Below are 25,259 nucleotides of genomic sequence, written 5' to 3'. Positions count from 1 at the left end.
GTTTTATTATTCCACACATGGATTTTGGAGAGAGATATATATATATATATGACTTCTCTGAACTTTCTGTGTTGAATGTGCACTGTTGTTAAACTACTTGTTTTTTCCCTGCCTGCTCTTTGAAGAAATCAATTAGGAATAATGGGAAACAAGGGGTAGGCAAAACATTGCAGTGCAGTGTTATTTCCATCTGTCTGGGAATATTTCAGCCAAAAGTTTATTTTGGGGAAAAAAAGTCATAACACATTTACACACACACAAAACCACAAATACTTTGGCTGCAAATTATTCTGCAGTGTTGTTGCTGTGTTGTTGCCTGTGTCAGTTCTCGTGTGTAAAGCTGCCACCCACCCATGCATGTGTATGCGGATTCTCGTCTGTGTGCTTGTTCATGAATTAGCTCATTCTCCTGGTTCAGGTCAAATTTAATCAAGAGAACAAGAATTCATGGGTATGACTGTTAGCTGAAAAGCTCTTCCTCACTTCCAAGTCTTCCTTCCAAATTACATCTTCTGCTGAAATTTTGCAGTGGGATAAAATGTGTAAAGATCAGTAAACCAGGCTCCTATATGTTATCTGGCTCTACATATGCCCACGATGTTCTTGGAAAATAACTTACTATTGTTTTGTCTGCATTGGAAATGGAAGCATTTGGTATGAATCACCTTCTACACTGTGAGGATTTGAATTGTCTCAGTTCTGCTTGCCAAGTGACTAGAAATAAAGACATCCCAGCCCTCCCCCCCCCCCCCTTTTTGGAAGGGGAAAAAAAGCACAATGGTAGCAACATTTAATGGAAAAGAATGGTACAGAATATTAACCATAAAAGAAATTCTCTTGTAGAACTACAATATAATTTAAAATCAACATCATTCTATGGTAAATATGATACATGATTTTTCCATTTTGCTTTCTAACTGACAGTATACCCATAATTCTTGGTTGTTGTTATCCTTTTTATCTCCAGAGTTAATTGCTGGGCCATTGGTGACTATACTATCTGTTGGTCTAAATTGTTGTCTTAACTATATTCTTTAAAAATGTAATGTTGAAGGCCCATAATATTGAAGATGACTCCAGGATGAACCCCGAGTTTGCAGACCGAATAAAACAGCTTGATAAAGAAGCATCTTATTACCGTGATGAGTGTGGCAAGGCCCAAGCGGAAGTCGACCGGCTGCTGGAGATCCTCAAGGAAGTGGAAAATGAAAAGAATGACAAGGACAAGAAGATTGCGGAACTTGAGAGGTAAATTTTACAGACATGTGAATTGTCAGCAGTGAGTGAACATTGATCGCTTGGTACCCCATCTCAGATCATGGTGGACTTGGGATAGATGTTCGTACTTCAAGTTGCAACAAGTTACACATGAGGAATGTGGCCTGTTAAGGATGATGTTGTGTTTCTGTGGGATGCTCAGCAGGCAATCGGTTTATCTTTTGAGGGCTTATATACCTCTTCAGTGTGTAAGAAAATAACGTTCAGCTTTCTTGGGTGATATCCATGATTTGGCATTTGTGTCAGCAAAGTGGATAAGAAATTAGGGCTTTGAATACCTGAAATCTCAGTTCTTTTTCAGCAAAGACAAACATTTTTCATATAGGTTTGTTATGGGCATAAAATATGGAAGAACATAATAGGAAATTCTCCATTAAAAAAAGAAAAGGGAACTCCTATCCTTTGGATGTCTTTTGGCACACCACAGTCAATTCATCCTTGGGATTCATCTTTCAAGAGGCCTTTATAGCATTTGGTAGATAAATATGCTGGAGCAGCCCTACTTGATAGCAAATCCTGTCTAAACACAAAGAGGGTTATATCAGGGTCCAGAGTATTAAGATTTTCAGATAAATCAAGTCCATACTGTGTTTATGTATAGTATAGACTCTAAAAATAAGCTTTCTATCAATGCCCTTTCCTATATTTGATATAAAAAAGAACTTTCTAAATAATCTTACGTAACTCCATAACCTCCAAGGATTTCCTATTGGTTCAGCAATAAGGCAGAATTTGTCTTTCCTAGGTTCCATGTGGAAGACATCAGCACATTTTGAATAAATCAGGGAATGTTTGCCAGCTCTGTCTGAGCCACTTGTGAGGCCCTAAAGGACTTTAAGACATATACAGAATATTTCTCTATGGTCTTGTAGAAAGATCATAGGCTTTAATGATAGAAAGACCTCAGTTCACATTTTGCCTCTGCTTTATGTGAGCTACATGCCTTGCATCTTGTCAAAAGTGAATCTCTAACAACCTATTAAAATGTATCATGCTTTGCAAACACCAGGTCCCTGTGTAAGACGGGGGTGGGTATATCATTATCGACAGTCGAATGCTAGAACAAATACATTCTCAATATTCATCAGTGCTATATTAAACTAATAAGCTAATTCCCAAAAAAATTTTAGCAACATTTTCAAATTTTATATTTGATTATATAGTATAATGTATTAAATACATTCAAACCCAAATCAATATTTCTTTTAAAAGTCTTAACATTGGTTTGATCATAATCTCATTTTTGTTCATTTAAGTTAACAATTAAGTCAGGGACTTTTTTTTTTTTTTCTGAGATAGCTGTACGAATTAAAATTGAAAGAACTGATTTTAATTTTAAAATGTGGGTAGTTCTGCCAGTCTGCCATTTCTTAAAAAGCTGGGAAAACTGTTAATTTTAGATGTATCTATGTGGCTACTTTGGAGCTATATTTCAGGACCAAAATTTTTCTTAGAAAGCTGATGTGAGATTACATGGCAAGTATGATCATGTCTCTTTTATTGGTGAGAAAACTGAGACACTGCAGAGTTGAATGACCTTCTCAGGATTGGTGCCATGGTTGGAAAGAATACTATCACATGGACTTCCTGACTCTTAGTCCATTGCTCTAAGCAGTGAGCCACACAGAGAATGCCCTAGATAATAATACTGATAATATAAAGAATAGTAATTATCATCATAATAATGAGCTACATATATTTTATACTTATAGTGTACCAGCTACCCTTGACCCACAATACTATATACCATTTAATCTTACACACAACTGTATTACACAAAACCTAATATTAGCCCCATTTTATAGATGAAAAAGTTATAACTTATACAGATTAAGAAATTTCCTCAAGGTTGTAGAGCTAGTAAGAGTCAAAGTTGGGATTTAGACCCAGGTCTGACAGCTGAGCTTGTGCCTTGCCCAAATGCACTGCTGAGAAGAAGCTTTTCCAAGCAAAGGCCAGAAGGAAGAAGCTAGTGCAGTAGCACTAAGCAGCCCTGCAGCCTGTGGAGAGCCCTCACTGAGCAGACGGTGCTGCTGGGCCATCAGAGATCTACCTCCCGTTTATTAGCTCTCATGAGGAAAGTGGTGTTCCCCACATGTAGAAGGCTTTTTCCTGCATTAAACCTGCTTTCCCTGGACTTCCTCATTGAAAATCAGGATCAGCTACTATAAATATTTGCATATAAATAGCATAATTGTCTAGTGGGACAAACAAGACTTAGCTGGATGCCATTAAATCATCAAGAATACTCACATTTTTATTTCCTCAGTATGGAATACATTAATACAGCAGTGATTTTACAGCCATTTATCTTTCTGTACTTTCTGCACATTTTCTTTATCTCTGCCTCTGCCTTTCCTTAAAGCTGATGCCTCCCAGGCACTGTAACTCGTAAAACGTGTGGTGGGATTTGACTCTGACCCAGTTCTTTGCCTGCCTGTATCTTGGGTCCAGGAGCAGAAACCAGTCTGGGTAATATCTGAGGGCCAGCCCCAGCGTGGACTCCTGAGGGAGGGGATTGAGGTGGAGATTAAGAGGGGAAGTTTCTTAGGAAAAGGAGGGCTCAGCCTTGGCTGCCTTTCTGAAGCCTTGATTGCTTGGCTGTGTGTGTGTTTCCCACCATAACATCTTCCTTGAGTTGTCAAGCAGCCTTTTTCAGGTTGGGAAGTATCTCCATTTGTTGGCTTAACCTACAAAATTCATGGCTCATAATGTTGGGAACTTAAAGATTTCTTAGCAATGTGACATATATCTCCATTTTGAAGATACAGAGGAGTGTTTGCAATTAAGCTTGTGATTTGAAAACCAAAAAGTTGAACTTGAAATAAATTTGTGGTCTCTGGTCTGTAGTGTGATTTACCAGAGTGAAAAAACAACAACTTTTTTTTTAAACCAGCTAGCATTCTAAAATATTCCAGAATTCCGTCGTAGGCAACAAAAGGGTTAGGAATAACCCCAGGACACTGACCCTGGCCAACTTCTGTCTCTGAGGGTGTTTGTTTGCTTTCTGTTCTGTTAATCTCCCCCATTTTGATTTTCTCCACAATGTATGCATTCCAGAGAGACCAGGTCCGGCACTTACATGGATGCGTTTAGCTCTTAAATTCCATGTGAGTGATGCTTTTCATCAGCCATTAAGGATTTTGCTTTTCAAAGTGCATATTACTCCAGTATGGTCCACATATGCAGGTGAGCCTGTCAACTCTTGCACTTGATGCCCTGACACAGCAGGGAGCTTCTGCCTTGGACCAGAGGCTGCTCCCGGGGACTTTACTGCAAGGTGGGTGGTGGGCCTTGTGCAGGCCCCTGAGAGTTGGTTCAAATCAAGCTGTAGTCTTTATTTGATCACCAGTGCCAGATATCATGTGTGCTATGCTATACAACCAAATAGCTAAATGCACAGTACGGTGCTCAATTATGCCAGGTGACAAAGACCAAATAGTGTTTTAAGCTTAATAAACCTATATTTTAATCATAATCATAGCAATCTTACTTCATTCCGTAGTAATTAAACATTTGGGGTGGTGAAGTATGTGGTGCTGCTGCACCAGTATCCATCAAGGTCTCTAGTTTTATTTTGAGTATCAAAATTAATACTTTGGTGCCTTAGTGGAGTGAGAGATTAACGCAGTCTGTTAAGTATGGCCTAATGCCACTGGATTTCTCACTTCTCACCCATGGAGAAGAATCAGTTTAGTGACCTTGCATGTATTTATCTTAACTATGTTAGGGCTTTTGTCGGTATTTGTCTAGAGTACAGCAGATGCCCAAATCGGGCTCTCAATCACAGAGTGGGTCCCTGGGGGTTCTACTCAACAACATAACATCAAAATGGGAAACAAGGTACCACTTAATTATCTGCATCAGGGACTAATGCCACCAGATGTTTGGACATTGAGAAATCATTTTAAATGCCTAAAAGTACTTTATCTAAGGTTGAAAAACAGACTATTATTTTTCCTTTTCAATTTGTTCAATAATGTGCTGACATAATTTCTTTGATGCCTTTCAGAACTCTTTTCAAATGTAAACTTAAGGTTCTTTTATGATAATATGTTGTATTTATGATACTTGGAAGAAACTTGAAACCAGTTCTATTTGTTTTGATATAAACTCTTCTCACTAAGTAATTTCCACTTATGTTTGTTAATGTATTTAAATTTCTTTAAAACAAGTAACAGATGGTTTTACACCATATCTAGCAATCTTTTGGGGGGACAGGTCAAGGATGTCATTTGGAGAGGTTCATAGACATCATGGACCCCTTTGAGAATTTGATGGAAAGAGGCAACTCAACATTAAATGTTTGCTTGCTATTTCAGTTAAAGATTCCCTAGGGCTTGACCATGGACCTCAGTTTAATGACCTCTGATCCAGAAGGATTTGAAACAGCAGCTGGGGCCATGTTGCTGAAGTCCCCACAGTGTCCATGGCTTGATCTAACTCTTGTTTTTGGTCAGTTGTGCATTCACTGCATAGAACAATCTGCACGGGGATTTCAAATACAAGGAATTATCAAACCAACTCTTTCACCACATGTTTAATCTTGAATTTTCTCTTTGATTCTTATCATTATAGTTAACATTATAGTTCTCATTTGAAATGTTCTAGTTTAAGATTCATCCTGAGAATTTGTTTTGCTTTATTTCTTCTTCCTGTGTTAAATGCTTAAAACTACTTTTTTAATAGCATGGAATGGCAGGACCCCACTGAGTGGATTGCTGTTAGCCACATAATTTTTTTAAAGGACATTTGATAAGTTAGTACAGGAATTGAATATTTATTATGTGCTCTCCTGTAGTAGCCTCAGAAATGATCATGACTTTTTTTTTTTCCTTTTTCTTTATTGACTTATTTTTTGCTTGGCATTAGAAACTTCATTGTTTTGACTAATTGGAAGGGCATGCTAGATAATTTTGTACAAATAACTTATCAAGCATCTGGATATTTTCAGTGACGAAGTAGGAACCTCATTTTTACAACTGAAAAAAATTACTCTCAGCTTTGGAAGTTACTCTGTCCTCTTTGGGAGGCTGATGGGCAGACGGCACCTCCCCCAAATCCCTCATCATGGTGTCTTTGATCATTGCTAGGTGCAGCTCTCTGTGAGCATATAAAATGGAAATCTTTGAACAGGAAGCCAAATTGCTCAACTATGTTTGGTTTTCAGGGATGAAGGAAAAATATTGCATAGGATAACAATCCAACTTACTGGTTCAAATAAAATCTTTCTGACATTAGTGCTTGCTGCCAGATCTAATACCTTAGTAATTTCCATTTCAGTTTATTAAGTAATAAAATTTTATATGCACACAGATAGGAACTTACTCTATAAATATTCTTCCAAGAAAGGCCAAATTCTTTCATTGGACCGTTGGAGCTCACCTCTGGTTCACATCAGTGCTTACTGTGATTATGCACAGAAGAGCAGATAGTAGTTGCTTATGTGTAATATTCAATAGGACAACTTACCATGTGTGCCTAGGGCTTTTGGGGGTAATATCAGATAAAAATTGCTTTATTGTCCTTCGTTTGGTTATAAAACCTGCTAATATAACATCTGTTGGCTGTATGTTTAACACTAATGCGTTTCCTTCCTTTTATTCTCTTTTGCTATTCCTTTTCCTTTCTGCTTATCCTCCAAATTTGCTGCTTTCACCCTTGCTCCAATCAGCTTGACTTTCAGGTCAGTACTTTCAGTTTTTCTTCTAACCACCTTTCCCTCCTAAGCTCAATTTATTGCCTACACTTGTTTAACAAACATATTTCTGAAATGGTTTTCCTCTGGTCACCACATTTTCTTTTCCCATTTCATCTCATGCCTAGGAATGGTTTATTTTATGATTAGGCTGTATAGGAATGGGGGGGAAAAAGGGAGCTGGAAATAAATCAGTGTTGGATTATTTGATGAATTCTATTTCTGTATTAAAAAATCAAGTAAGCAAAGTCATCGTGATAACTCCCGATGCATTTCTCCTGAGAAGTTTGGGATTGACAGATGATGATGAAACATGGGGCTGTGGAAAAAACAAAATGCAGGGTGCTAAATTTAACCTCGGAGAACAAAAGATTTGCCTGTGACGCAGCAACTTAAAAGCTAAATTTAATAGCTCAAACCATTCAGATTTTTCGCTTAATAAATCACTGTGTTTTGAAAGATTCGTAATACTATTTTAAAAGTCACTTTTGAAAATTATTGGTGTGTTAGTAACATATTGTACACACATGTTATTTCCTGTCATTGTTTTGGTTTTAACTTTTTAACTTCATTTTTATTAGTCATAAGACATACTTTAATTACCTAGGGCATAGTATATGGAGCCAAATTGTAAAAATAGATTCAGTGCTGACTATGTGAACCCCAGTGTTAAGAAATGAAATGGACATTTTGTTTGAAAATGCACCCCAGGCTTGATTCCCCAAAGGTAGGAGGCCCAAGTTGATAATTTGTTCTTCTTTATGTCAAGGAAGACTTTTATTTCCAATAATATACATTTGTGTCTAGTGATTTCTGTATCAGTCAGTGCGTTTAATGGGTTTTTTACTAAAGGATGCCCATTGTATGACTTAGGCCTACTTAGACTTCAAAAAGTCTCAAATTAAATTGATAGCCAATGCAGAGGATCATTTGAGAGGCAAGCCATGCTATTTTCTTCCCATTATGGAACTATGCAAAGTCTTATTCTGCCCACTGCCCATCCCCAAACTACCGGAACAATGCATCTATGCCAACAGCAAATAATTTCAAAATTAGGCCTGCCGCCCACATGTCAATTTTGTCCCACTGCCAGCTCCCCATCCCCGTGGCTCATAGTTCTTGAAAATGAAACAACGTCTCTGCTACTCCCATCACCACACACTGGGTGTTCCACAGGTACTGCCTAGAACGTCATCACACTGAAGGAAGCACTCATTCTCAATATTTCCCCAAATACAGGCCTAGTCAGAGATTAAAAGCATCACCCTAAAGAACTCTCCACAAAGAACGAATGGCTGCTAATTCACCTTCTAGAGTAGGCTAAATTGGGAGCATCTATGTACTCAGACATAGACATCCTCTCATGGGCTGGGGGCTTCAGCCACGGGGCATCCAAACCTTTCCTCCAGGTTTTGGATCATTCGATTTAATGAAGCTTTAAGCTTTTCTTCCTGCCTGTCTTTTTTGTTCTCTTTCTCCTTTTGCTTTCCCTTCTCCACCCCTAATCTGTACCTTGTTATGTTGAAGGCTCTGAGACCAGGGACCCCTTTCCCTCTCTCACACCTCTGGCTTTTGGCTTGGCATCCACAGGCATCGTGCTGTGTCTTTTATGTGTCAGGAACTGTGTTAGTTGGTAGGTGGTGTTTGTTTTTTTCCCCATTTCATGGTGAATGGACATGAACCCTGACTCTAAGGAGATAAAGGTGTTGAGTTTTGACTGGGAGAGGTGGTGAGTAAAAAGGGGTTCTCTGGACAAGAGGGAGGGCATCCTGATTCGTATCATGCACATGCCGAATCTAGCTGGGGTGAGCCGTAGGGGTCAAATCAAGGTTCTAATAGCATTGAACCTACTGCCTCAAATGAACGTGATGGAGAAAATGTATGATTCTTGTGAATAGCCTCTGGTTGTATTTTTAGTGTAGGAGGAATTAGGCAGTCCTGCTTTCCTGGAAGCAAAAAAATCTGCAGAGTCCTGGAAGCTTTCTTGAACTTTGACAAGTTTCCAGAATTAACTGTGCTTCTTCCAACCACTTCCAGGTTTACCACTTAAAATAAAATGAAATATAACAATTGAATTGAATGCAGGAATTTTGACCTGTATGCTTTCTATATATGGCTCGCAGTTGAGATACATGTATCTATACATACATGTATATACATAGATATGTGTGTATAGAGATATATTTTTTAAAAATAATTTGTTTTTTCTTTCTGTAAAAGTTTGTGTTCTGCCCTATGCTTCTCCACCTCTAATCTGAAGTTTGAAAACTTCACTAACTCTTGGGTAATTTGTATGGGCTGTGGACTTCTGGGAAGTTCTCCCCACCAAGTACATTTTTAGATGGCTTCATTTCCTTTTCAAACGCTATGTACATTCTCATGCTTAAGTTCATATGGGCAGACATTATTAAATATAGGGTTTGGTAAAATGCAAATGTCATATTCTAAATCTGTCGAGTCCCCCATTCCAGTAAACTCTACTTCTGCCTCGAATCCTTTTACACACAAACCAGTGGGAAACCGGAGAGGCATAATAGGAGGGTGTGTGTGAAATTTGCTCATTTCTAGAACCATTTGTGAGATTAGCGTCTGACTTATGGCAGATGAGGTTATCTAGATAAATGGATTCAGCAATTAAAAAAAAAAAAAAAGAAAGAAAAAAAGAAAAAGTGTTCTTTGAGATTCAGTTCAAAATCCTGCCTGAAAATCTACCACGTGAAACCAGAAGCATTGGGGCTTCTCCTTGGCTCTCCCAGCCTCTGACTTGCTTTGGATCTGGGGTCGGTTGCTTCCTTGTTCAGGCCTCAGTGTGTCCTCCTAGAGAAGAGGGAGCCAGCTTCAGAGCGGGTCTCCTGGGCTCCTCCCTGCACGTGGGCATCACATGTCCAACACCAGGCTGTGGGTGACAGGCCACATGCATCTCCCCAGCAAGCAGGCTCAGATGAGGGCTGGTGCCTGGCAGCAGGCGTGAGCTCATTGTCGCAGTCACTTCAAACACTTCTACCAGAGTAAGCTCTTTGTGAAGTTTCCCCCAAGCTGAACAGGTGACTCTCAATCCCTCATTCTTCCAACAAAAGATGAAGTCACCCCTCCTAGGCCTCAGAGGCCAGTTGCCCAAAGAAATGATAGAAAACACCTTGCCCAGAGCATCCCCTAGCTGTCTTGCAGTTTACTCTGTGCTGAGGACAGTTCTTCATCCCATTCCCCCCACAGTGAGCACCTACTGCCTTTGAGGTCGACCACGACGTTCTGGCCCAGCATTTCTAAAGAACAGCTGATGAAAAACTTACCAGTTTAAGAAATGCTGCATATTACCTTCTTTTTTATGTTCACAATACACATTGGTTATCATAATAATAGAAATAGCAATTGAACATGAACTAAGTGCCAGCACCAAATTAACCACTTTTTTTGTAGTATTTACTTCTCATAACAACTGCTTGAGGTTGAGGCTGTCATTTCTTCCATTTTAGAGAAGAGGAAACGTAAGTTCATGGAAGTTAAATATTTCACTTAAATTAATACAGCTAGTAAGTGAAGGAGTTGGTCCTTCCCCGAACCTCCTGCAAAATCCTGATCTTTTACTGCTTCTGCTTCATTAGCATAGTAAAGGCTCGAGAAGGCCAGCGGTAAGGAGACCTGTGCAATTATATTCAGCCCATGGTTTCTAAAATACAGTTGTCCACATAACATATTCCGTGAAGCACTTTGGAAGTTCCGTCCTGTTTCCTCTGCAGGCAGCCTCCCTCCTTTCCCTCTGAGATTCGTGCCTCCCCCAGCCACCTCTTCCCAGTTCCTCAAGTACAAATCCTGCTCCTCCAGGGCCAGCTCAAGGGCTAGCTCTTCCACAGGATGTTCTGGAGCCCCTGAGATAGAAGCAGTATCTCCCTCCCTTAATCTCCTCAGAGCTTTATTGGACCCTCTCCCCTGGCCTGTGTCACACCCTCCCTCACATCAGGGCAGTTCATCTGTGTGCCATGTCTGCTAACAGATCGTCTGGGGGACTGGATCCATCTGCAGCTCGTCCTGGTGCTGTGCCATGCACTGAAAATAGTGGCCATGCTCTTGAATGTTGTTGAATAATGGGCTGTTGAAGAAAGGAACTTCCATTGGCTTCTTCTTGCTCCTCCTTCCCCTCTGCTTGGTTACCCTGGAGAGCTGCTGGTGGGCTCTGTCAGGAGGCTGAGTCCACTGCGCTGAGTGACAGATCTAGCTCCAGATAGGAAGCCCTAAATGATACAACTGGGTTTCCATCAAGCTGGATGTTCAAAAGTTTAAGAAACATAAAGACACTACTAGAAGGAGAGGGGAAAAGATGTATGCTTCTGAACTTCTCGCATTTCCTTTACTACCTTTAATCTTCCCTCCCTTTAACACATCCTCCCTCTCCCCCTCCTCTCTCCCTCCGTCCTTCAGTCTCTCCCTCCCTTCTTCTTTCTTCTTCTTCCTCCCTCCTTCCTGTCTTCCTCCTTCCCCCCTCCTTTTCCCCTCCTCCCCTATTCATGGACATCCTTCCCCATGCCCAGGACTGTGCTGGGTTTGGGGGATATAGTAAAACAGACATGATCCCTCCCCTCACTGAATTCAAAGACCAGCACTTCCTATGAGGAAGGATTTGGCCACTAAGAAAAATAGTTTGTCCCATTTATACTGATAACTGGAAAAACCAGTTTTTTTGGTGTTTTGTTTGTTTTATCCTTTTCCTGTTGGGGGTTGGGGGGGGTTATCCACAGGTCAGAAAATCATTTTCCTCTTTAAAACTGCCTTATATGAAGGCTGACATTCCTGGTGAAGTGTCAGAAAATTTTATGCCCAAGCAGAACTGGTAGAAAGCCAGAAATGGGCTGATTTTGCTTTGGGTGCAAATATTTTATTGGGGATGGAAAAAAGTTGTTTTCCGTGATTTATAGCTCCTGCAAACATAAAGTGGGTTCTATGTTTAGAAATGGCTGTGACCCTTTGAGGTGTAGCCAGGGGTTGGTGCTTGCCCCTTTCCTATCCAGGTCTTGGTGAAGGTTTTGGCCGTGGCTGACATTTTGCTGAGCCGGCTCCAATTTGTAGACCTAGGGCTCCAGGTGCCATATTATTTTTACGTGTTAGCTTTTGCTTGAGTTGCTGCTCTGGTGCTTTATCCATACCCTTTAGAATGGTGAGGAAGGTTAAAAGAACACAATCTGCATTTCAGTAAAAATGTTTTACAGTGCAGTATATTTCTGAGGTTCCTTGGGGATGGGTAAAACCATTTTCAACTGACAAGTCTGTTAAAACAACAACAACAACAAAAATCAAGAGATAGTCCTAAGTAGGTCTAATAAGTCATGACCCCAAATAAGAAATACGAAATGAGAGTTAACCATACATTTCTACTTTTTTTTCAAAACTTTTCTCTTCCTTCTTTCTCCCCTACTCACGGCTTTTGCCTGGTCCCACCATATGGATGAATATAAGCAAATAGTAAATCTCTCAAGATACATTAGCCTTTTCTGTAAATGTTGAGAAGGGGAAGGAATTTTTAAAAAATAGTTTCAGTATTATTATAAATCACTTTCAAGGAAAATAATATCTTATTTCCTTTATATGGCTTTTCTTATGAAATGTGAATTCTATCACTTCATTACCCACAATACCAGAGAAACGTAACCATCTAATGACTGAAACTTTCTTCCTTATTGGGTAAAGGTGCTTGGATAATGTCACATTTGTGCTAATTCTTCCTTTTGGGTGAACCTATTTAAAAGCTAGTGGGTACTGTGTGTGTGTGTTTCTTTTTCCTGAAGAAAATACATGACTGTTATATCTAACAAAGACTTTGGAAATTTTCTTTGTAGGGAATTGTGATGATTTTTGTATTTGCTGCTCTTTTACTCTAAATTCAGTGAATGCCAAATAGATGAAAATAATTTATAATATTAAACTAAATCAATATGAAAACTAGGAGCACTGTGTCTGTAGAATTACTTTTGTAGCAAAACTTTAATTCTAGAAACTATAGAGTAGAATTGGGAATGGAAACAAATTTTCCCTTGAAGAGTTTCCCTGGCTCCTTTTTCTGGCCAAGAACAGTTTTAACTCTAGCTGGGAGATGGACTTTCTTTTCCAGTTTTTTAGAGAAAGTTCTAACATGGTTAATATAAGCACGATTCATACTGGCATCTACAGAGCTGCATGTATGCTAATTTATCTCTTTCAATTGTTTCTCAATGAGAGTTGAAAAGTGTGTGATGTTAACTCTCATAGTGTTTTGAAGAAACGTACTATTTCTTGTGTGACCCTGTAGATAATTTTCAGAAGGACACAAGGATGAGCCTAGCAACTCTTGTGCCACGGTGAAGTGGGGTAGGGGAAGAATTTCATGCAGAGAATTCCTTTGCAAAAAATTACTTCAGGTCATGGGAAAATCCTTGTCAACAGTTTTCAGAACATATCCGCCACTTTTCTCAGATGGAAACATGAAGTAACGGAATAGTTTCTCATTAGCCTTTGGTGTTGGTCAACTGAAATATTCCCGTGGCTGGGAGCCTCGCAATGGGATGTGTGAATTGAAGTGTAAGAGGGTGGTTTTAAATTTAACTTCAGAGCCCTCTGCTATTTAATCGTATGTCAGTTTGATGGTTCCAAGAACAGCATGATATGTGGCTCGCAGATAGTCACCGTGGAGAGAATGAGTTGGTTATAATAATGAATAGCTGGAGAATCTTCTGATAACCTGCGACGAATGGACCTTGGTGAGAAACACTCACTGGGTAATTGGCAGAGAGGTGTCCTATCGCCTCGCTGAGTGTGGGGGCTCTTCCGCCACCTACACACACAAAGCAGGGGCTTTTTAGGAATTCCTGTGCAGATAAAGGAGCATTGCTCTTGGATTTTACATGTATCATCTATACCCAACCTGTTATTACTTTGTATTAATATGTCACTCTTAGTGCAGGTTATTCAAACTTTTACTTATTGGCACAACATTAAATGTAGAAAATAAACTGTATCTCAAGGGACATCATCGTAATCATTGCTATGGCCTCTTGGACAAGGTCCCTCACATCTTTAAACCTATTTCTGTGTCTGTAAAATGGAGATACATGGTCCCGGCACATAGCGGATGTTCAGAAAGTGGAGATGGTCCTGGTGGCTGTGCTTATGGTTCAGATTGAGGTTTTACTGTTGGCAGTAACAGCAGGAGTGGGGGGTTCACGCGACGGAAAGGTGGGAGATGATCCTGTCGAGGCAGGTTCCATTGCTTTTCTAGTTGTAGAAAACCCAGTTGCTAGAATGAAGACTCTAAACTTTCCTTAAGGCATTGGAAGACTTTGAGGGAAAAGGTGAAAACAACATCATTCTTCTGAAGAACTGAACCTAGAAAATTCATCTCATGCTTATTGAAAAGCAAACTTTATATATATACATGTATAAATGAATTCATTCGGTGCATCTTTGTCATATCCAAGGACATATTATAGATTTTGCTGGAAATTGAAGCCAGGGTTAAACTAATGCATTTCTGCATCTGTGTATAGTGGAACCTGATGTTGAGCTTAGAGGATGGCCAGGTACCTAAGTGTGTTCTTCATCCATGTATTTCTTCTGTTCCTTTACTCATTCTCAGTCAACTCATAGCAATTGTGTGTCTGCTTTGTACGAGGCCCGGTGGCATAACCAGGGCTATAGAGATGCCTCCCCAAAAATAGTGTAATGAGAGAGAGAAGCAGGTATTCACGTGAGTGATATATAATACACACTGTTCTGCACCAGATATTTTCTTTGTTAAAATATATTTGAGATCTGTCCAAATCTGTACATAAAATCTTTTTCATTTGTTTTTCCTTTGTACATTATTCCATTGTACCGATCTTCCTGGACAATGTTTATGTTGTTTCAAGTCTTTTCCACTCATACCGAGTGCAATAATTAATAACTCTTGAATAGACTTAACTTTATATGCATATGAAGATACCTGTAGGATATATTCCTAGGTATGGAATTGCTAGGACAAAGGGTATATGCATTTCTAATTTTTCTGGGCTTCACCACATCGTCCTCTACAGAGAATAAGTCATTTACAGTCCCATACCCAAATGGTGCAAGAGTGCCTCTTTTCCCAGAGCCCTGCCAATACAGTGTGCTTTTCAAACTTTTAGATCCTTGTCAACATGATAGATGAAACATGGATAAGGATAGTTTTGATTTGCTTTTATCTTATTCGGCCTCTCAAAATATGTTTATACATTGCCATATTCATTTGTTAGCCATTTTCTTATTTATTTGTAGGAGCCTTTTATGTATTAGGCAAATTATCAATTTGTCTGTGATCTCAGTTTTAATTGGTACCCCATGCCAGTTTGTCATTTTTCTTTTGATTTTGCTAATGGTGGGTTTTGTCATGCAGAAATTTCTTTAAAATTATTTTCATGTAGTCCAATTTATCAGTCTTTTAAGTCTTCTGAATTTATGCCATTAGAAACCCTTCCCGACTACAAGTGTATAAGAAAAATTGTGCCATGATCTTTTATAGTATTTTTATGGTTTGGTTTTCTAAATTTAAATATTTGAACCATCTGGAATTTATCTTAGTGTAAGGTATGAAGTATGAATATGACTTTATTTTTTCTAGGTCAAATGAAGTTTAAATATCAGTTTCTCCAGTTGTCCTTTACTGGGGCTAGCCCAGCCCAGGTTAGGTGTGTCTGTTGTAAGTACATATAGCTTTCCACTAGACTTTGAAGAATACTCTTATTTGCTTGTTCAATGTGTGCTTTTCAGTCTAGAGTGGAACTTCCCTCTGGAAGGGACGTGTCTTTTTCATCCATTTCCTGCAAAAAAAGTAGACACTTAAATAAGTGAATATTTATAGAATGAATTAATAAGGGAGGGTTGTAAAGAACTGAAGTTATAAGGAGGTAGAGATTATGAGTAATCAGAAACCATGGGAAAGGTACGCAGAGCAGGATGTCAACATTGAGGCTGTGACAGAGGGGAGCCAAGTCAACAGGTTCGAGGAAGATTAGCCAGCGCCTGCTGTAAGAGACAGTTAAACCGCCCCGTTTCTAGAGTCCCCTTGGACCCTGAATGGCTTTCCTGTGTTCTTCTCTGGGAGGCCCAGCAGGAGTTATCTTTTTTTTTTTTCCTTCTCGGGAAACCTAACTTCTCAGCTTTCCCTGGGTTCAGTGAGACCTGCCGACACGATTGAGCTTCCTGCCTAACTCTTGCAGGCTGTAAGGACAAGTGTTGAAAATGTGGCAGGAACTGAGAACAGAGAGGTTTCGTCCAGACTATGTTTTTAAAGCTGCTTAGTTTCCTAGCTGATAAAACAGATACCATACAATGGGTTGGCTTAACAACAGAAATTTATTGCCTCGTGGTTTCAGAGGCTAGAGAGCTTGCTTGCTCCGGAGTTGGTGTTTTTTGGCTGGCCGGCAGTCTTTGGGTTTCTTGGCTTTTCTGTCATGTGGCTACATACATGGTGGCCTCTTCTTTGTCTTCTAGGTTCCATTGACTTATAGCTGCTTGCCTCTCCTGTGGCTTCTCTCCTTCTATGTCACTTTCCTTTGCTTATAAGGACTGTACCATATTGGATTAGGGCCCACCCTCCTTCAATCTGGGCACCTTCACTAATAACACCTTCACAGGTCCTATTTACAAATAGGTTCACACCCACAGGACCAGGGGCTGGGACCTGAACATGCCTTTTGTTGGGGACGTGATTCAATCACCAACAGATGCCTTGGGGTAGGCCAGTCTGGTAGGCAGATTGAGACGAAAATCGGGAGTTTGGCAGAGAAGCATGACCCATGGTAATATGTGGCGAATTGTACAAAAATACTGTAGGCATTAAGAGGAGGCAGGAGCTGCAGTAGTTGCTATGAATGTGATAGCATTTGCACTGGACTAGAAAAATGGAAGCGAGTGGAGCAGATGTAGAACTGGACAAGGAGCATGAATGCAGGTAACAGAGGTGGGAAGGTACAGTCATGCTCAGGAGAAAGGGTGGGTTCTGGAGTAGGGGAAGAATGGACAGTAAGGGTTGACCAGGACAGGGAAAGCCTTGAGTGCTTAGCTAAAAGATTTGGAATATTTTGAGCCCGGGAAGAGCATAATTCAGGAGTGCCCTTGTTGTATCTCTGTGCTAAAGTGGCAGGTAGTAGCCCAAGCTGGAAGGAACAGTGACCCTAAAACAATAGGCTTAAGAGATGCAGGAATAATTAAACAAGCCAGCAACAACAACCAAACAATAGAACAGCAAAAACAGAAATACCCAGGAGCCTGTATCTATCCTTTAGTTTCAAGAAGGATACTGTCATGTTTCTATAAGAGCCAGCAAGACAAAACAAAACAAAACAAAGACAAACAAAAATAGCTGCTCCAAGAACAGGAAGAAAGTGAAGGGTATGGAGGTAGGTATTTTGTGTAATAAGTCTGTAGTTCTTACAGCAGCAGAAATAAGAACAGAGATTTGTGGAGTCCTCATTTGGTGTTAGGCACCATGCTAAGCTTTCTGCAAAGTCTGTCTCACGTTTTCTTTATAACAACTCCAAGGAGCAGGTGCTATTGTTAGTCCCATTTTTGAGTCAAGGAAACCAAGGATCAGAAAAGTTAATTCAATTGCCCACTGTCACACAGCTCTTAAGTAGCGGAGTCGGGAGTCAGACTCAGAAACTCCAATTCCAGAAAACAGAATCTTCACCACTCTGTCCTACCCCATCATGAGACTTTTTGTGCTAGGATAAATGGGTTCGACCCAGATTGGTTTGATTTTTTAATGTGCTTTTTTGAGGGTAGAAAGAAGCATCGATGGAAACCTCCTTTAATAGAAGTCGAGAAGCCGTTTGTGTTGGCAGTTACAGCAGTCTTTTTTGAGCTGCTGGGTCCGAGCCTTGGCCCTCTCTTGAGCAGGAATGTGAAATTCCTGTTTTTGAAGTGAGTTTGAGTGGGTCTAGCAAGTGGTCCTCTGTGGTCGGCGGCTTTTTAGGTTGGAGACAGACATCAGCTCTGGATATACTTGGAGAATCATGGAGAGCAGGGATGGGGGAAGACCTTGGGGCCATCCATCTCGGTTGTCCTCCTGCCTGCTTAAGACTGTTCCCAGTAGAGGATTCTGGGGAAGCAGCCAAGAGAAAGATGTATTTCCAGTAGGGACTTGCTTCTTCTTTCAAGAATCATCTTTGGGACAGTTCTTCACGGCCCCACACAGTGTGGTCAGAGAATCCCAGCAGCATAAAAGCCGAAAAGAAATGAAGATCTTTGTTGTGATACATGATGATTTTCTTTTTTTGGGGGTTGGGTGGGGGTGGGGTGGGAGTTGGGGTTAAGAACCAAAAAATCTTTTTCTGAAGGGAAATGGTTTTCTCTGCAGCACAGTGTCTACATCGCCCTTGATCTTGTCTGAAACAGGTGGGAAGGGTTGGCAGCTCCTAATAAAGGTTGAGAATTCAAACCCACCTACTGAGGCCCTTGTGCAGTCAGTAATCATACTGTGGAATCATTTTTTCATCAAAATGCTTAGCTCAAAGATTACGTTTCATGCCATGAATATTCGGAGTCTTCCTCCTACAGCGCTTGGATGGTTTTTTGCTTTTGTTTTTATTTTTTGGACTTTGAACATTTAAGTTTAATGGCTTTGCATGCCTGGTAGAAAGGATCTGTGTTTACTTCTCAGTTCTTGTTGCTCCTGACGAGATTGGGATTTCTTTTCTGTTTTTGTTTGTTTGGTTCGTTTATTTCCTCATCTCTGATAGACATTTTATTTTTGTCCAGTCCTTTAAGCTGTTTTGTGTAGAGTAAGTAACATGGCAGTCCTCCACTTCTCTACATTTTAAATGCTATTAGTAGTTTGCTTTTATCATGCAATGAACTGAGTTTGTAAAATTTTAAAGGCACATGAGATCTTTCTAAAGACCTTATTTTTTAACAGTATTTGGGGGAAATATAATTCTAAGTGCCTTTCTTGGAAAACTTTGGTACCGTTCATTAAGCACATATGTGCCAGGCTTTGTGTGAAACACTGATGTGCATTATTTTTTTTAGATCCCCACAACAATCCTGTGAGAAGGACAGTGTTAATTTGCAATATGCAGCTGAGGAAACTGAGTCTTAGTGAGGTTATTGGTAACTTGTACAGGTTCATTCTGGGCTTGAACCTAGGTTATCTCAAGATCCCTTGCTCTTGACTTCTGTCATGGTACATGTGGATCCTCCTATGCATGCCATGACAAAAAACAAATTAAAAAGTTAATCTGAAGGCAATGGAGATTTAGCAAAGGATTTTAATAAAAGAGTGATGTTATCAGGATTGTGTTTTAGAAAGTCAGTCTGCCTCAGACCCATGTTTCTAACACAATCAAAATTGGACTCTTTGTCCTTTCCCTTACCCATCCTCCCATTACTGTATATTCTTGGCATTCAGTCTTGGACTGGCACATCTTCTTGCTCTCCTAGGAAACCTCCAAATGGCGTGTGACTCACCTCGCACTCTATCTAACCCAACAGATTCATTTCTCTCATTTTCTTTTCCCATTCTCAGCGCTGTTCCCTTTGGTTGCTTAGATTATTCCTGCAGACTCGAGAGTGTCACAGTGTGCCCATCCTCTACTTCAGATAAAATCAGCGAGGCACACCCTGTGCCTAAAAGCCCCTGTTTCTTCCTTCATGCACACGGGGCGAAATTCAACTCTACCATCTGACTACAAACTCTGGCCCTGGGTTGCTTTCAAGGCTCACTGCAAACTCCAGTATACACACACACACATACACACCCATATCCCATTTTCCATCTGATGCTTGCTTCCCAGAATTTTTTAGCATTCCTGGAACTTGGTAGACCTTTCTCATATGTCCATTTCTTAGCATAACATTTCCAGTGCCCAAATGCCCCTTCCTTCCATTTTACCTGCAAAGCTTCTACTCATCATTGATGTCCCTGTTCGCATGTCATCCTCTGATTCTTCCCAAAAGAGAATGGTTCCACCTGGTATTCTGACAGCAGTTAATGTAGTTGTAAAATCATCTTGTTATAATTTGTCAGCTGTATGTTTTTCTCTTCAACTAAACTTTGAACTGTCTAATGAAATAAAGATGATTGCCTCTTCACTTTCATCACCTCAGTGCCTGGCACATACAAGATTAGTGCTCCATAAACATTTGTTGGATGGATAGATGGATGGATAGGTGGATGGATGGACAGATAGACTGGCAGCAGAGAAGCCAGATGGGAGTGATTTCAGCATCTGGACAAAAAAGAAAAGACATTAGCTGAGATGAGGGTAATAAGAATAGAGAGAAGGTAATTATTTTGATAGACTTTTAAAAATTAAATTAAAATGGTTGAACATGGTGATCTATTGTGTGTAAAGTGTTAGGAAGGAGGAGGTTTTGTTCATGACTCCCAATCTTTGATGAGTTTGATGGAGATGAGATTGGGTGTTTTCGAGCTGTGGAGAAGGGCAAGTTGAGAATTTACTTTTGAATATGTTGAGATTCCTGTGGGATATCCAGGCAGAGTTGTTCAACAGACATTGGAAAATTCAAGAACTTACAGATCTTTTGTGGAATGATTGATAAACACACACACACACACACACACACACACACACAAACCCTTAGTAGTGGAAGTGGTTACTAGGGCAGGGAGAGGAGAATATTACTTTTATTTTTATAAACCCTTTTATACTATCTATTTTTTCATTTCTAGTATGTATAATTGTTTTATTGAAATGCATAATTCACATACCATAAAATTTACCCTATTAAAATGTACAATTAGGGGTTTTTAATAAATTCACAAGTTTGTACAGCCATCACATCTATCTAGTACCAGAATATTTTCATAACCCCATAAAGAAACTTAGGATCCATTGTTAGTCACTCCTCATTCTCTATCCTTCCAGTTCCTTACAACCATTAATCTACTTTCTCTTTTTGTGGATTTGCCTATTCTGTACATTTTACATATGATACGTGTTCTTTCTGTCACTGGCTGCTTTCACTTATCAAAAAGTTGTTATGGCTCATCCATGTTGTAGCAATTATCAGTACTTTCAATTGCCTCCCATTATATGTTTATCCATTCACCTGTTCATAGGCATCTGGATTGTTTCCACTTTTTTGGCTATTGTGAATAATGCTGCTGTGAATATTGGTGTGCATATGTTTTCATTTCTCTTGGATATATACTTGGGAGTGGAATTGTGTTCATAAGGTAACTCTCTGTTTAACTTTTAAGGAAGTGCCAAAATGTTTTTCAAAGTGGCTGCAACATTTTACATTCCCATTAGCAATGTATCATGTTCCAATTTCTCTACATCCATGCCAACACTTGTTATTATCATCTTTTTTACTTTAGTCATCCTAGTGGATATGAAGAGGTATCTCACTGTCATTTTAATTTGCATTTACCTCATGACTAGTGATGTTGAGCCTCTTCTTATGTGCTTATTTGTCACCTGTATATCTTTGGAGAAATGTCTATTCAAGTCCTTTGCTCATTTTTTAATTGGATTTTCTCTTTATCTTTGAGTTGTAAGAGTTCTTTATATATCCTGGATTCTAGAACCTTATTAGGTATATGGTTTCTTATATTCTCTTGTGTGCTACTAATGTCACACTTGTATTTGTTGTGTTTATTAAAAATATTCCTGTTTATGAAACATAGCTTATACTTTTTAGTAAGTTGGAAGGGTGATAGCTTACAAAATTATGCTCCCAGGAAAAGCAAGTGAATTTATACTATTAAATACAGTTAAAATATGTTGCTTACAAATAAATTACCAGTGGACAGTTTTACATTGGTACAGTTTTGAGGGTGGCATGAAGTAGGATTAGGAATAGTTCATCAAGTCTGAAGAACTTTTTCAAAGTGTAATCTTGACCCCCAAAATACACACTCCTACAAAAACACACATGGTCACTTACATTCAATAGATGCTTACCCTTTTTTGATGCTGGCTAGGCTCCTTTGAAATAGACCCTTACCTTGAATATTTGCTTAGATTATGTATCTACTCATGTGTCTCAACTTCAAAATTTGAACCACTTCCAACCAAATAATTTGCCCATTTAAAATGCTCAGGGATATGGCCTCATTTTATAGTGCTATAAAATGAAATTTAAAAAGCCTCTCCAGAGAGCTGTGATTACCACTTTTTTCTTTAGTTGTTAGCCAAGCTAGTAAATATTCTTAGCAATTCTGTCATCTTATATCATATAACAGTAGTTCTGATGATCAAACAAAAGAGAAGATCCCAAGTACCCAGTCCTCATGCAGCTTGGAAGGAGGAAGTGATATACTTGGTAGTTAGACCCTTGGATTTTGGTAGCGAGATATAACACTCGCACTAGAGAGGGTTGGGTGAAGGGGGGGGGGGGCTTTAATAGTTGGCTTGGTAAGGATTAACTGGCTGCACAGGGAAGTGAAGTTATGACTACATGGCTGTGTGGGTGCTGTACATTCCCAGTTCTCACTGAAGAAACACTTCGCTGTGGTTGGAGGGAGTCATGTGCCAGAACACTCTGCTGTGATTGGAGGGGGCCAAGTGGCCTCTCTTCCACCATTTTTGTTTTGGTGGGGGGCAAGACTTGACCAGTGGCTTACCAGTCTTCCAGCTGTTCTGGCTCCCCAGCAGCCCTCCTTGGGTTCTCCAGCATGTGGTCTCTCTTTTCAGAGGTCTCCATTAAAGCCTGGGACCTTTCTCAAATTCTTGACAGCCAGTAATTCATAAAGGAGAAATGAATTAACTCCATTTTAGCATAGCTGTAGGGCATGAGAGTTGTTTGGAAGTGATTGCTGCAGGCTGTTAAGACAGCTACTTAGCTTTCAGGGCTGGCAAGAGAAGGATGTAAATGAGTTAACCTACTAAGAATTTGGCCGTTTTAATCATTTGAGACTGGGTATACTTTGTCTCCATTTATACCGAGTGGGGAAACAAGTTATCTTGATAAGCAGGGATTTATCTCACCCCCACCTCTCAGTGGCTGCCTGGATTCAGAGTAGAATAGACCCCTTTATGTAGCCAGGGGAATGGGCATGCTTTGTATGAGTAAGAAAAAGAAAAAAAGGCATTGGTATTTTTTTAAAGTTCTTATCAGCAAAGAGCATTACTGAGAAATCCAATAGGGTAGTGATGACATTCAATTTTATTTGTACCAGGAATGCACAGATGGCCAGAGTTAGCAGCTATTCATTTTTAGCACATATCTCTCATTATTGTTAGTGGGAATTACACAGACCTGTCAAAGGAGAAAAATAGAGGAGAGCCCGTGGTATCAAATAAACGTGCATCATTTTCATGCAAAGGTCACATACTTTGAGTAATTCCTTTCTGTAATTGTAACTTCCCGCCGTTTATTCTTCTTGCTAAATTTGTATGTTGTCATGGTATTCTTAATGGCCTGAAGAAAAGCATTTCAGCACACAGGTCTGTGACTTATAATTAGTCATTGCAGCTTGTGGGATCGTTTGTGAATAGCTCAATCGAGATGTGTTTTTACATTAAAGTTCCCCCTTGATGAATTGCCCAGGAAATACTTCCCGTTCATAGAGATTTGCAAATCTGTATCATAAAATACTCTATTCCCAATAGTTCAGTTGGGGAGAAATTTGTGATTTTTTATTTAATCATCATGTTTTCAGGTGTGGCCAGGACTTTATTTTAATCAATTTTTGCCTAACAACAACATAGAAACTAAACAGCTAGGGAAGCCATAGTTCCTTACTCCACTTCTGCATTCAGAGCATAAACAAATAGCCTGAAGAGCCAAGCTTTAGTGTTTCTTTTTTTTTTTTTTTAAGAAAGCTCAAATGAAAGGAAAATCAATTAATTAAAAATAAAAGCAGTATAGGACTTGAGTTCACTCAGGTACAAAAACTTACTAGGAATTTGACGCATTCTTTTCTTATAGAATGTTGCTTTCTTCATGGGCTAGACTTTGAATATGTTGATTTTATAGGGATTTTCAATTTCATTTGGAAAAGAGGAAAATTTTTTTTGCTTCTGAACTCTTCTTTGGATGAAGAAGTATTCTGATTTTTTAAGGTGCAACAAGAAAGAATTTAGGATTTATGCCAGGAAATGCACTTAATGGTTATCAGATTTATTTCATAGGGTAAGAAATATCAGGTTGGGGATTGCACTGTTAATGGAAGAAAACACCTACTTTTTGCAAATGAATTCATTTTATCTGCTTTATTTTGAATCTTACGCAGATATTTTCCTCTAAGTAATATTGATGGTGCTTTTCTCAAAAGTAAAAAAAATCAAGTGCGACATTACCTATTGATGTTTAAAAATCAATTCTATACAGTGTGATTTAAAGTCTATACAATGTGCTACATTCAATACACATTATCCTGTATGTACCTTCTAAAACTTTGGTCATTTACCCAAACCTCAGCCATTCACTAAGTAAAACAGTTTCCTAGGATGCTGAATGAGGAATGTTAGAACAGGATTTCTCCTGTCTATCTTCAGAGTCTCAGATGGTTTTGGTTTCCCATGGTATCTGTTTTACACAATGGACAGAGTCTTTGCCTAAAGGAGAGATATCCTCCAGGCACTGTTTTGAGAGTGTGAAGTATAGTATATATTATTTTATTATTATAGCATATCATATCAACTCATATTATATATTACTATATTGTAATGTGTTATGCTATTATTCTGGAAGGATTATCATGGTTAGCTCTGCTAATGGGAAAATAGCACATGAGATCAGTCTGAGAAGATCAATGAAAGATTGGGAAAAAGGATGTGAGTTTTGGAATCTAACAGATCAGGATGGAAACCCAGCTCTGCCTCCTTCAAGATGGATGAGCCCTCTAAGCAAGTTGCTTACCTGCTCATCCTCATTTTTCTGATCTGTAAAATGGATCATTATATCATAAGTTGGTTGTGAGGATTAAATGAGACACTGCACGTAACTCTGGGCATTGCTTAGCCCAGGAAGAGGCTGATAAAATGCCATGTCCTATAACGTGCATGCTTTATGAACCTGGGTTGGGGATCCTAGTGGTTGCTGTGTGGATTTTAGATGGGACCACATTCCTCAAAGGTGGGCTGCCCTGCCCCTGGGAGCTCCCGAGATGATGCCATCCTGGTGAAAAGTGGAAAGAGCATGAACAGCTGTGGACACCCAGGATTTTCCTGCGTCCCTCCAGGTGAAGATCCCACCTCACTTCTAGTTTGGAAGATGGCGTCCCTCAAGGAAGTAGGCTGCACCAGGAAGAGGGAAGGATGAGAGGGATGGTTGCTATTCCTGGGGTCAGGAAGCTGCGGGTGGACTTTGTGGGAAGCCTGAGAGG

At 39.6% G+C, this 25,259-nt stretch overlaps 1 protein-coding gene across 8 annotated transcripts in view; it reads left to right on the top strand.

Moving 5' to 3' along the window:
* The window catches only part of ERC2 (ELKS/RAB6-interacting/CAST family member 2), a 1,046,379-nt gene that overhangs the window by 543,237 nt on the left and 477,883 nt on the right, over positions 1–25,259 (top strand). For all 8 annotated transcript variants that reach the window (XR_005210796.1, XR_005210797.1, XM_037798515.1 and 5 more), the window contains one exon: positions 1,055–1,248. Coding sequence is in view for 6 of the 8 variants with exons in the window: in XM_037798515.1 (XP_037654443.1) it covers positions 1,055–1,248 (194 nt within the window). In the remaining 2 variants the exon portion in view is untranslated. The remainder of the gene's footprint in view (positions 1–1,054; positions 1,249–25,259) is intronic.

This window comes from Choloepus didactylus, chromosome 1 (assembly GCF_015220235.1).
Source record: "Choloepus didactylus isolate mChoDid1 chromosome 1, mChoDid1.pri, whole genome shotgun sequence".
NCBI lineage: Eukaryota > Metazoa > Chordata > Mammalia > Pilosa > Megalonychidae > Choloepus > Choloepus didactylus.
The sequence above is the reverse complement of the archived record's forward strand: the minus strand, read 5'-3'. Positions and strand labels throughout refer to the sequence as shown.